The sequence below is a fragment of the Lissotriton helveticus genome, chromosome 11 (assembly GCF_964261635.1).
Source record: "Lissotriton helveticus chromosome 11, aLisHel1.1, whole genome shotgun sequence".
In the NCBI taxonomy this organism is placed as follows: Eukaryota; Metazoa; Chordata; class Amphibia; order Caudata; family Salamandridae; genus Lissotriton; species Lissotriton helveticus.
The window spans coordinates 596,322,134-596,336,025 of record NC_136072.1 but is presented as its reverse complement, the minus strand read 5'-3'; the positions used below and the strand labels follow the sequence as shown (position 1 = coordinate 596,336,025).

The following is a 13,892-nucleotide window of genomic DNA, read 5'->3' as shown; positions in this document are numbered from 1 at the left end:
GAAAAAGTGAGCACAAAAGAATTATACAGCACCTTCATATTTTGAGGAGAAAAAAATATTTCTTTATGAATTAAGTCAAGTTACCTCAAAATAAAAGTCTTCATTGAACTGAGGATTGCTGGTTTTCTTCTTTACTTTTGTCTTCTTCTGGTCATTCCTATTTCAGTGATTAGGAAATAGTTTTAACATGCACACTTCAATAAGGCACAATTGTTATTTATGTACTTGACTAAATGATTATCAATTTAAACACTGCTGCATTTAATAATATCGTTCTGAAATATAACTTGAAGGTAAATAGAAAGATGTCTATTTTGTTTGCTTTTACCACTTAATGAAACATTGGCCACTGTAAATTATCAAGCACAACGCTATGTTCATGTTTTCTTGCAAGTATACAGACTGATTTGGCTCACATTAATCTAGGTTGTACTTATGTTCTTCAGTTTGTTAGGGAAAATGCATTGTTATTCCAACACAAGTCTACTGCCTCAATTAGAAACAAAAACACGGGTTAAATTGTAATAGTTGTCAGTTAAAGTTTATGTGCATTTCTCTTTATATCTGGAGCGAATCAATTTACAAATCATCATAAGCGATGGTGTAAACAAACAACTAATTAAAAAGTGTTAAAAAAAATCCTTATACAGTTTATAATTGACAGTCATAATATCATTGTTTGCAGAAATTGTGCAGTACAAACAGTAGGACAATTTGTCTAAATGTGTGCATACAAACAATACATGAGAAAAGGTTTAATAAAATCACTGCACACGTGGCACTTTTTTTTCCGCCCCACCAGGCACACACCATGCCTCTCTAATGGCAGACGTCTACATTGTATATTCAGTGTAAATCTTGTAATTTCATTATACTACTAGGAGGAGCTTCTGACAATCCAGTGGTAGACATTACCCAATAAAATCAGATAACGGTGCATGCATCAAAATCCACCTAATAGCTGCCACTGCACTTTTGTATTTCACAGTGGTCAATAGTTTTAAACTGCTTTCAGCAAAATCACAGAGAATTAAGTAAAGCATGTTCACCTGCAGTGATGCACACAATCGCTGAAATAGACTTCTCTGGTTTCCAACTCTTTATGCTCTGTGGCAAGAGAAGATCCCATGCCAAAGAAATTAAAAAGGCTAGTGGATAACTACATGTGCACATGAGCCCAGTCAATACTGGCAACACTTATCGTGCCACACAGTGCTTAGATTCTATGTCTGCCTCCAACATTGACTCATTAGGGAAACCATGGCTCAGCTTAACGTCAATGACAAGGTCCCGGGGCCGGAGGGTACTTCTCCCTCTCTTTCATCAGTTTACAATATTCTCCAGTTTATGTAAAGAGGAGCCCAAGAAGGACTCAGTGGCTCTAAAAACTTCCCATCTTAAAACGAAAGTAGTGATTTGGAAAATGTCCAAAATATGGATCTATTGTAGCCCCCTGAATAATTTAGAAACGCAATATGCTGCCCTTAAAGAATTAGTCTAAGTTACAACAAGCCAGGCTGATTAACATGATGGGAAAATCAGGGATGTCTTTCGGAAGATGGAGGATATTGAAAATCGTATGAGACAGAAATAACCTATGGGTATTGGGAATCCCGAAGGGCAATGACGGTGAGAATCCTACAGACTATATAGTTTGTTTGTTTAAAGAGGCTTTTCCTCAGCTCAGTGGCTTATATGGACTGCCAGATTCAGCGTGCACAAAGGTTTGCTCTTGTACTATATGGTTCGAATATTGATGAACCAGCCCTATTTAACTTTTTACTTGCAGAGCTTGGTCTGTGGCAGGAACCAATTATTTTGTGTGGGGACTTTAACCTGGCCAACCATCCACAGGTGGATTCAACAGATATGCCTATTTCAAGTCAGTGGCATATGTCGAGGTCCACATCAGCACTCAAAAAGATTCTCGAGACTCATGTTTTGAGTGATGTCTGGCTTGTTTGCCTTGGGGGAGAATGTGGTTTTACACTCTATTCTATACGGGACATCATCTTGTATAGACAGGTTTTTGACTAGTCATAACATTCTACCTGCTCTGACTATTAAAAAGAATCCAAGGATAGAAGGATAGTGTCACACCATTACTCTGTGTTACTGTATGTTACTGACTCAGCAGAGCTCATCAGAAAGCGTATTTCGCACTCGCGGGAAGCTCTATGTGTCACTCTTGTACACAATACCGTAGTTGTACAATACCATGTCCAGCAGCAAGGTCCTTTGGAGCCCGGTTTGTTTCCTGAAAGTCAAATCCATAGCATCTTTGTCTCATGAATTGATTTTCCTTTCTGCTGCATGGGTGAGCCCTAGTTTGCTCCTCAGTGTCTCCTCGCCAGGAGACTCAATCCGGTGGAAGGGCCAAGGAAGGGGATCTCCGTAAGGTCGTACAAGCTTGGCAACGCAGTACAAGTTCACACAAGGAGATGATGGACAAAGCACTGAAACTCTTCAGACACTCCCCCCCCCGTCACAGATCGGGGTTGAATTCATCATTATTCTTTAGCTCACTTTACCACCTCAGTTCACACCCAGCTATATGCAAATCAGTCTTGACCCTGTGCCTCTTGGGAACAGTCCAGCCCGAACTGCCAAGCCAGGTCTTCCCTGAACCAGAAACAAGCATCCTGGGAACGGTTTCTAGACTAGCTTGAATCTAGTGGCAAAGTGAGCAAGAGGCTCGTGTCTGGGCATACCTTGCCAACTTAGGGCGAACAAAGCAAACACAAGGAGATGATGGACGGAGCACTGAAACTTTTTAGACACTCACCCCAGTCACAGATCTGGGTTGAATCCATCATTATTCTTTATCTCACTTTGCCACCTCATTTCAGACCCAGCTACATGCAAATAAGGCTTGACCCTGTGCCTCATGGGAAACGTCCAGCCAGAACTACAAAGCCAGGTCTTCCCTGAACCGGAAACAAGCATCCTGGGACTGGTTTCTAATACAGGTTTCCTTGACTTCCTCAATCCTTAGGAGGTCTATTAATTATTTTTGATGAAAGGAATAGACCGTTGAGGAAGGAGTCTAAGGAGAATGGTTTTAGATAAGACTATCATTAGGAGGAAGTAAATATCACTTGCCTATTAGTACTTTAGGACAGGACTACCTTCAAGTGTATTTAATGCCGGAAGAGCTTGTAAAACCACCTCAGTTTGCTTAATAGTGCAAACAAGCAACAAGGAACAGACTAATTTTATATGTTTCTCCATTTGGCAGACAGGCACTAAATATGTGGAACTGATTGACTACATATGTTACTGCATTTAGTGGACAGGTGCTAAATATGTAACATATACATACTTTCTTCAGTGCTATTTCGAATTCTTCTCTTGGTCAGTGACCTTAGAACATAATTTTATTATGGAATGAATAAAGAAGCATAGACATTGCATAATATACGTACAGAAGTGATTATGGTGATCAAAAATTGAACAGTCAGTGCTAATTGTTTCATAAAGATTTAAATAATTTTGTGTCAATCTTTCCCCCACAGGATTCTGCTTTATGTTTCCTTCGCGTTCTGTCAAATAAGCTGATTGATGCAGAACCGGCTCGACGGCGGACATTTGTTAGGAAGTTGTTAATGGATCCGACCTAAGGTAGGTTTAAGGGTTCATGTCTGTAGAGTTTATTAATATTAACAGAGGCCCAGCCAGCCCTAAAATTGTATGGCACACTCTTTAAGGTTTGTTCATGACTAAATCCTAGGTTTCACTAGTCGTAAGGATAGAGCAGATCGCTCTACTGAGGTGCAGCTGTGGATAAACTTTTTCAGCTCGATTGGTAGTATGCCCTCAAAGGTCACAAAGTGTCTCAGCTGGCACTACCGTTTGCTGTGTTGTGAATGCAACTGACTAAAAGGATTTGAGGCCAGGGGAGGTTGAAATATCAGTCACAATGCCTCGCATGCTTCAAAAATAGTGAGGAGATGGGTCATTTATTGGCGTTTAAAATCAAGGACAATTGTAGTAAGAATCTTATAGGAGGCATTAGGGATGCAACAGGGAAGATAGTATCTGGCCTTGCTGCAATTCTGGCCACATCTAACCTTTTTATGGGGCATTATATACTGATGACTGAATGACCTCTCAGGGAATGGTTGACAACTACCTGCAGGCTGGCTCTCTTAAAAAACTTACAGTTGAACCGAAAATCGATTCGGACGTACTGGTTAATCGGGAAGAGTTTTAAAGAGCCATTTCATAATTACCATAAGGAAAGGCTGCTGGCCCGGACTCTATTCCCTTGTAATTTTATAAGAAATTCCAGAAAATCAGAACCCCAATGTATTATTATTATTTTTAGAACTTGTTAATTCTACTGCCTTATCAAATTCTGTGCCTTTCTCCTGGGGTAAATTTTCATTGCGGGGTTTGTAAAGAAGGGTAAAGACCCGCTCAATTGGGAATCATATTTATTTAGATAGTTTGTATGGGGGATATCGCATATTATTCACATTCATCAAGGCACGAGGCATGGATGTTCCCTTTCCCTGCTTTAATTTGAATCCATTCATACAGATACAGTCACTCAAGTCGTCTCCCGTTATTCCTCCTCTGCAACTGAATCATTGGTAAGCACATTTTTTAGCTTATTCCGATGACATCGATTTATTCACCTTGTCCCTTACGAAGGCTCTTTTGGCTATTGAAAATGCAATGCTCACTTTTGGGCTCATTTCGGGGTACAAATTAAAGGCAGGCAAGACGGAAATGTTATCAAATACTGGCACAACGTTCAGATCCAGATTAGTTGCATCGGTCAAATATCTTGGTGTTCATATTTCCATGAACATGGAAATTATTGTCTGTCAGAATTATGATGCCTTATATAACGAGACTCTTCATTTTTCAAAAATGGGATCTGCATCATTTGGGCTCAAAAAGAAAATGCAAGGTTATCAAAATGGTCATATTACCTCATAATCTTTACTTATTCAGGTCTAACTAGTTATATTTGAGTAAGGGCTATATAAAAAAGTTTGAAAATAGTTGGCAGAAGTTTTTCTGGGAATACAACAAACCTTGGTGCGCTATCCAACATCTTCAACTACCAGGCAATGATGGGGGGGGGGTGGCGTTTTCCCGCCTGAGGTATTATTAAATATCATTGTAATATCATTTTAATTAAAAACTTTCTGCTGTGATTGGGCCTGAAGCAGGATTATTCTCCGAATATCAGGCCTTTCAGCAGATAACCCTACAGCCTAAGGGTCTGTTAGATGCTTTTTATTTCAAGCATACATGCTTAAAAACCCTTTAGGTACACCACATGGTTTGGCAAGCTATTTGCAATATAACGAGGTTCCATCAATATGCAGCCCTTGGATACAATCCAAACTTTCTGCTATCTTTTCATGAGGGGTATATATTGGTTGCTACCAGGACCTGCAATGCTTAAACTTGGGACCATTTTTTTAGAAATACTAAACTATTATGCTCTCAGGAGTTGAGTGAGGAATTTGGGATCCCTAAAACTGGTCTTTTACGATATCTGCAGTTAAGGGACTTCCTTTCATATCTTCCCCTAATTATATTTGTCTGGCTGATCATTTTATGCGAAATTTTTATCAAAGTTCTGCGTCATGGATATATACGTATCTTATATTGTATTTTGGTTAATTACAATCAACTCCCTCCAAAGGTCTTCAGCAGGTCTCTCTGAAACAGACGCTCACATCTCTGTTCCCCTGCTTTCTTAATAAATCACTGTTGTAACTGTATTGGCTAAACTATCATCATATCCTTTTCCCGCCATTAAAGCTTAGACCATTTCTTATTGTTTTTGTCTCCTGTTTATTTGTAGACCCATTTAATTACTGTGGTAACCTGTGCTGTTTTATTCTAATCTTTGTTCAGTGTGCCAGTCTTGCACTTTTTGTTGCTCCCATTTCTCACCAGTCAGTGTCCCTCCCTCATCCCAGGACCTACTTAACGGAGTCGCACAAGCGCCACCAGCGCGTCAATGACAAGCCAGTCTGCTCCTGGAGCGCATGCAGTACCAGGAACTCCGCCCCCCTTGCCACTCACAGATATTCCGCTGCCGAGCTAAGATTCTGGATGTTCAAACACTGCAACAAACACTGTTGCCTCACATCGCCTCTATCAACGGAATGACCAGCACTGTCACTTCTCCTGGAGCTCCAGACCTCCTGCTCACAATGAAACCACCCCAACACCCACCTCACTGTCCACGAACCACTCAACTGCTTCCTGCTCAACGAACGATCACTCCGTAAACACGCCACGGAAATCTGGGACACCACCAGCTCCCTCGCCCTGACGTCATCTTTATCACCAAGACCTGGCTCAACCCCGCTTCCACTCCCGACTTCACCACTTCCACCTCAGACGGCAAGATGATGATTCACTGGAACGCACCAACAAACATGGAGGCCACATCGCCATCATCCACAAAGAAACCATCCGCTGCACTACCACGGAAGAAGACACCACACAGATTATGGAACACTTCAACTTCCAACTCCATACCAACGGCAGAAGAACCATCATAGGCACCCTCGTCTACAGATCCCACAGGACCTTGCACAGCTTTCTGCAATGCCATCTCTAACTTCATCGTACCTCTCACCACAAATCTAAACATTGCATCTTCCTCTGTGACCTCAATTTCCATCTGGGTGACCTTAATGACATCAACACCGCCACGCCAACCTCCTGGAAAGCATGCGCAACATCAGTCTCACCTATCTGATCACCAAACCCACACACCTAACAGGACAGATGCTCCACCCCATCTTTGCTGCTAGAGACAGAATCAAGTACCGTCATGCAACTGAATTCAGCTGGACCGACCACATCACCACCCACGTCACCATAACAGGATTTCCGGTCACCACCCGAGCCTCCCCGCTTCCCATGAGCAAATTAACAGAGAACCAGTGGGCTGACACCCTCAACACCACCCAGCCTAAACCTGCCACCAACTTTGAACAGGCCATCAAGAAACTCTACACCTGAATCGCCAGCAGTCTCGCCCCAATCAAACTCTCTAAATTCAGGCGATCCACCACAATAGATGGTTGTAGCAGAAGAAATTGATAATGAGACATTCTTTCTGCGAAAAAGAATTGATATATTATTCGCCCAAGAGACAGGGTTATTGTTGTATTGATGATTTGTGAGTGGAGGGCAACCCTGGTTCTCTTTTTCCCGCTGGGCTCCTGTTGAAATAGATCCACCACAACAGCCAACTGATATACTCCAGAACTCAGAACATTGAAATGCAACTGGAAGCTTCCATAAAGGAGATGGCTTACCAGCAAGGAACCCACAGAAAGAACCACCCACAAGACAGCCCTTAACAATTACCATCAAGGCCTGAAAGACAAAAAGATGCGCCCTGTCTCACTACTTGAAAACCAGCTCCAATCACAACAAAGAACTCTTCAACATCGTCCAAGAGTTCTCCAGCCCATCTGAAACAGAGAACATCATCACCCCATCCCAAGAACTCTGCGATACACTGGCAGTCTTCGTCCATAACAAGATATATACCACCCACAAAGACTTCAAGCCACAACCCACCAACCTCCACATTCTCGTACCCACTGCTGCCAACTCAGACCACCAGCTGATCACATGGGAACAGTTCTGCGCTCAAAACACCAATGCCATCATGAACTCAGTCTACTCAGGAGCACCCATGGACCAGCTGTTCCCACCATTTCTTCAACCCTGGAAGCAAGAATATCAGCAACTAACTCACCTCCATCCCGAAGAATGGGAACATGCAGACGTCAAACCACTCAACAGGAAACCCTTTGACGACCCCAGGGAGCTTAAAAACTACAGCCCCATCTCTCTGCTCCCCTTTCCTGACAAAGTCATTGAGAAAGCCATCAACTGACAACTCGCAGAACACCTGGAGAACAACAATCTACTAAAAACCTCTCAATCCGGCTTCCATTTCAAGAACAGCACAGAAACCGCCCTAAGTTCTGTCACCGACATCAGAACCATCCGCGACCGTGTGGAAAGAGCGGCTCTGATCCTCCTCTACCTCAGCAGCATTCAACACCATATCTCACCATAACCTTATTAAGAGACTTCATCAAATCGAGATCCAGGGAGTTGCCCTCAAATGAGTCGCCTCTTTCCTCACAGGAAGAACTCAGGCAATCCTCCAGTGGCGGCTCCTCCACAATGGCAGAGGAGCATCACTACCCTGCCTGGTGCACAGCTAGCAACGTTAAAATAAAACAATTCTCTAGCACCGTTTTATTTTTCCTTTGCCAGCTTGTGCATGGAGGTGCCAGGCATGAGAGGGAGAGGATGAGTGCTTGTGCACTCCATAGTCCCTAAGTGCTCATGTGGGTTTGGCCGGCCATCTCAGGCCGACCAAAACACACAAGCGCACTTAGGTTTCGATCTGACAGTGAACATCTGGCCATAGTCCCAAAATTTAAGAAGTCACGCACCGGTGGCCGCCGCTTCTCGGTCAATGCATCTTCAAAATGGAACGCACTTCCTCGCAATCTGCGCCTTGAACCCTGCCACGCTCTTTTCCGCAAAAAACTTAAAACCTTCCTCTTCCCCAAATAGTCCCCTGGTCCCCCCTCTCCTGGATCTCACAACCTCATAGCGCGGGGATGCCTTCGGGTCACCAGGCACTTTACAAGCCACAAAATAAATAAATAAATAAATAAAATCCCAGCTGGATTCAGCAGCTGGGCTGGAGAAATACCCACAGACTCCTTGGTCTGAGCAGGGCGTCTTTTCTGCCCGCTCAGGCCAATCCCCACGCTGCTGCAGCACAGGGATTGGCTGGGAGTCTGTCCCAGCGGGCTGCTGGGACCCAGGAAAAAGGTCAGCAGGAGCAATGTAACACGGGAGGCGGCCGGCAGCGTCGGGTGCGTTTTTAAAATTATTATTATCGCCCCCCCCCCTCCCCCCGCTCTCCCAACCAAGCCTTACCACCCTTTGTTACTGGTGGCCGCCACTGCAATCTGCCTACCACCATTCAACGCAGAACCCAATCTGTGGCACCCCTCAAGGCTCATCCCTCAGACCTACCCTGTTCAACATCTATTTGATGCCGCTGACCCACTTCGGCAGAGCTCACTGCCTCATCATATCCTACGCAGATGACACCCAGCTCGTTCTCTCACCTTCAGAAGACCCATCTACCACTAGAGCCAACTTCCACAAGTGCATTAAGAGCATCGCTGACAGGAAGAACAAATGCTTAAAGCACAGCACTAACAATGTATGAAAGGGGGCTGCACTCAAATATTCAAACTTAGTGCAAATTTAAACCAGTGTATGTGCTGTGTCGGGATTAGTGCCTGCACACTGTGGATATGAACTGAATATGGCCTGGTGCCAAAAGGCCACCAGGGCTCCAAACACGCACAATGAAAAAAATACTCCTTTTAAACAAACTGCAATGTATTTATCACATGAGTTTCTTCAACCAAAGTTCATTTTCTTACAATCATTGTTTACTACAAACATATCAATTTCATCAGTAAATCAGGACATCAAAGCATCATTAGTTCAATCAATGAAACTATGGAACATAATCAAAACATAACAAAAACCCAATGCATTTCGGGGCCCTGCCCCTTCGTCAGGGGTCTGTATAAGAAAAGGGAAAGAAAAAGGAAAGGAGACCGTATTACTTTTGTTGCCAAGGGGGACAAAATGTATATACACTAAAACTTGCGTTTTGTTACATCTGGCTTACCTAGTAATTGTTATATTGCGCGTTGCCAAAATGTTGACAGGGCGCGTAGTTCTCTTTTTTGACGTTCTATGGGAAAACGAGTGGAATTATGCGTTCATGAATGGTTGACTGACAGTCAAAGAAGTGTCATACTTCAAGTCAATTCAAAAGCTCACCTGAGTATAGAAAATTATGTCCAATCTGAAAAACGCGAATGGACATCTATCAGTATGATTGTCAATAATACTGAACAAAAGGTAACATGAACTGAACCAAGAAAAACGTGCATTTACCTGTGGGGTATGTGTGTATTCTAACCCCAGACAATCAATCTTGTCAACAGGGTTGCCTACAAAACAATAAAATCGAAATGTTGGAACTGAATATATCGCAAAAGGTTATCTGCCATTCTTGCCGCTTTAGGCAGGCACATTTGCTTACCTGCGGGGAGATTAATATTGCCAATCCCGCTTCGTAATATGAGGTACACACGTCCGCTCTACATAAAGAGAACGAGTGTTACTTAAATCTAATGTACACTCGTTTTGGTAACCAAAAACGAGAAAATAAGTTTCTAACTCTTACCGATTTGCAGCCGAAATATTGGCGAAAATCTGCTCAATCCTAGATGTGCCGAGTAAACCGCGGGTACTCATTGAGTCCCTTTACTCTGTTTATTGGAAACTCCAACATGAAAATAGGACTAGGAGCAAAAAGGCGTCGGCCATTTTTGAGTGGTGTTTTCGCAAAAACGAGTGTGAAAAAAACTTATGAGGAGAAAGAGAGGTGAAGTGAAAAAAAGGGGAAAAGATTAAAGTGAAAGAGAAAGAATAAAAAAATAAAAAAAATAAACACGACAAAAAGGAGTCATTTTCCCATCTATGCCAAGCAATTCCTGCCTATTTACAAACTGAATCTCAACATTTGGATGGTAATGGCAATCATATAATGAAATATACGTGACATTAAACCTGTGAATTTCTAGCCATGTTATGATGGTCAATGTTGGATAATGAGTGTGGGTCATCGTGTGGGAGTTTCCCTAAGGTCCCAAGTAAGTGTGCTTTAAAGGAAACATGCCATGTCCATTTTGTCATTAAGCCCAAAAGGGGTCAGTGTTTGCAGTTTGCGAATCCAGAAGGCCTCTTTCTGAAGTAAGATCTTTGAGTTATCCAAGCCCAAACGTTGTGGGAGTAGTTCAATCACCTGGAATCTTAGTTGAGCGATAGTGTGGCCAGCTTCCCACCAGTGTTTTGCGAGTGGTGATGTGTAGTTCTTATTCCTTATGCGGCTCTTGTGTTCCGACAGTCGCAATTTCAATTTGCGCTCAGTTTTGCCGACATATAAAAGGCCACATGGGCATTTGATTGAATATACAACAAACTCAGAATTGCAGGTTGTGTTGTGCCTTAATTGGATTTTTTCGCCTGTGCGAGGGTGTAGTAAAACATTCCCCGGTATTATATTGTTGCAGTTTTTGCAATTATAACAGCGAGTGGTTCCTTTATACACTTCAGATTGTTGGGTGGTGTCCATATGGTGACTTGGTTTATTGAGCAGTTCTTTGAGATTCTGGGCTCTCTTATAAGCAAACAAAGGTCTTTCACTGAATAAGTTACCAAAGTCTTTCTCAACTTGAATGATCTCCCATCGTTTCAAGATGATACGCTTTATGTCTCTGGAAGCAGTGGAGTATTTAGACACAAATACCATTCTTTTGTTCTCAGTTTTGGGTCTTTTTTTCAAAAGGTCTGCCCTTGGGATAGCCTTAATGTGATTCACATGTGCATCCAATAGTTTACGCGGATAACCTCTGTCTAAATAACGTTGCTTTTGTTCTTCAATATGCTTATCACAGCTAGTTTTGTCAGAAGATATTCTTTTTATTCTCATGAATTGTGAGACCGGTAAGTTGTTGACAAGGTTTAAAGGATGGAAGCTTCCATACAGAAGTGAGGTGTTTCTATCTGTAGGCTTTTTGTAAAGAGTTGTAATGATGGAATTCTCACTGAGCGCAACCCAGACATCCAAAAACGGTAAGGCTTCCTTGCTGATATTATGCGTGAATTGTATCCTTGGATTAGCAAGATTCAAACTTTTGATGTTTTGGATTAAATCCAGAACTGGTCGTTTCCATATGATGAAAACATCATCTATGTACCTTTTATAATACACTAGGCCTGCCTGCCAAGTGCTGTCTTCCAGAATATAATCAAGCTCGAATTTTGCCATGAAAATGTTCGCGTAAATGCAGGCCCCTGGAAAGCCCATGGCTGTCCCAGTGAGCTGCAAGTAATACTCTCTTTCCCATGAGAAGTAGCTGTTAGACAAACAGAATTCTAGCAACTGCAGAATTAAATATTTCAACTCATCCGGCTTATCATCTAGGAGTAAGGCCCACTCAATTGCTTCTAAGCCTTCCTTGTGAGGAATCGATGTATAAAGAGCCGTGACATCGATTGTACATAGAGTCCAATTTCCTGTATCTGTCGTGTCAATGGTTGAAAGACTTCGCAAGAAATCTGAGGTGTCTTCCAAATAAGTCGGCCATTTTTTGATGAAGGACTGCATGTGTGCATCAATGAAGATGCCCAGATTCTCGAAAATAGAGGCACATCCCGAAACTATCGGTCTAAATGGGGGGTCTTTCAAGTCTTTATGCACTTTTGGCAAAAAATATATCCTAGGTCTTCTTGGGTATATTTGCCTCAAGTAACGCTTGGTTGTGATGTTTATCCAGCCGAGTTCTTCGAATTTGTCTAGTAGTCCATCAAGGTTTTTGGCTATAGCATTCGTAGGATCTTCGTCCAGTTTAGCATAAGTATTTACATCTTGCACATGTTCTGAGCCTTTCTTCACGTAAAATTCCAAGTCCATTATCACAAGGCTTCCGCCTTTATCTGCCTTTTGGATCATGATCTCTTTATTGTTGGCCAGTGCGTGTAGAGTGCTATATTCCGCTCTTGTTAGGTTGTTGATCTTTTTCTTGTATTGAACTTTATTCAAATCCATCTTGACAAGTAACTCAAATGTGTCAAGGCTTTTATGAGAAACTGGGGCCATAAAGGTGCTTTTAGGTTTGAACTTAATGGAGGTACTGTCTTCGTTTTCAATGGGGTTAAGCACTGTGAAAAAGTGTCTAAGCCTCAGGACCCTCATAAATTTATACAAGGCTATTTCAGTCTCAAGTAGATTGGTATGGTAGGTGTGGACAAAAGATGTACCTTTGTTAAGTAGATGTTCTTCTGCTTTTGTTAGTTGGTAGTTAGAAATATTTATTACAAGGCTTTGGTCTGGCTCCTTAGGCCTGGTTTCTTCTTCTCTACAGCACTGACAAAACAGAAGTGCTAATTTTCGGGAAATACTACTGCCCTTGGAGCGACTCCTGGATGGCCCTCCGAACTCGGACCGTCATCCACACAGACTGACCACTTCCGCAACCTTGGCACCATCCTTGACAGCAAACGTGCCATGAAAAGACAGATGAATGCATTCTCTTCTGTACAACTTACTCACTCTCCGCATGCTCTGGAAAATGTTCAGATGGCTCCTTGTCAACACCAGGAAAACTATCACGCAAACCCTAGTCACCTGCGAGGGGACTACGGCAATACACTTTACGTAGGGTTCAACATCCAACTCCTGAAGAGACTACAGACAATACAGAACTCTGACAACAGACTCATCCTCGACCTCCCCAAACAGACCCACATCACCCCCACCTCAAGAAGCTCTATTGGCTCCCCGTCAAGAAGAGATGTCGCTTTAACACCACCATCAGAAACTAGATCCCAGCGCCTGGATACCCTTGCAGGTGATAAGCCGTGCTATACAAATCCAGATTGATTGATTGAATCATACAATTAGAAAACTGGATGCAGTGTCACGCAGGTGATCTGCTAAATTGAATATTGGGGTTTCGCTTTTCCGAAATTACATACATAAACTTACTTGAACATAGTACTTATAATGTATCTGGCCTTAAGACAATTTTTTTTAAACTCTTTTTGATCTGTATTATACGCCATATAAATTGTAAAAGTTGGGTCTTTGGGTGACATCAAACTGTTTTTGGTGTAGCAAATCTTCTGCAGATACCATACATATATTTGCTTCTTGTAACATCATGGCACCATACTGGGAAAGTCTTTGTCTTAATAAATCAATTATTGAAGACATGTAC

The 13,892-nt window shown here is 42.4% G+C and overlaps 1 protein-coding gene across 1 annotated transcript in view; it reads right to left on the bottom strand.

Moving 5' to 3' along the window:
• The window catches only part of RASA2 (RAS p21 protein activator 2), a 555,017-nt gene that overhangs the window by 317,127 nt on the left and 223,998 nt on the right, over positions 1 to 13,892 (bottom strand). Inside the window, exon 7 of the mRNA XM_078666395.1 lies at positions 85 to 157. Coding sequence (XP_078522521.1) covers positions 85 to 157 — 73 coding nt within the window. The remainder of the gene's footprint in view (positions 1 to 84; positions 158 to 13,892) is intronic.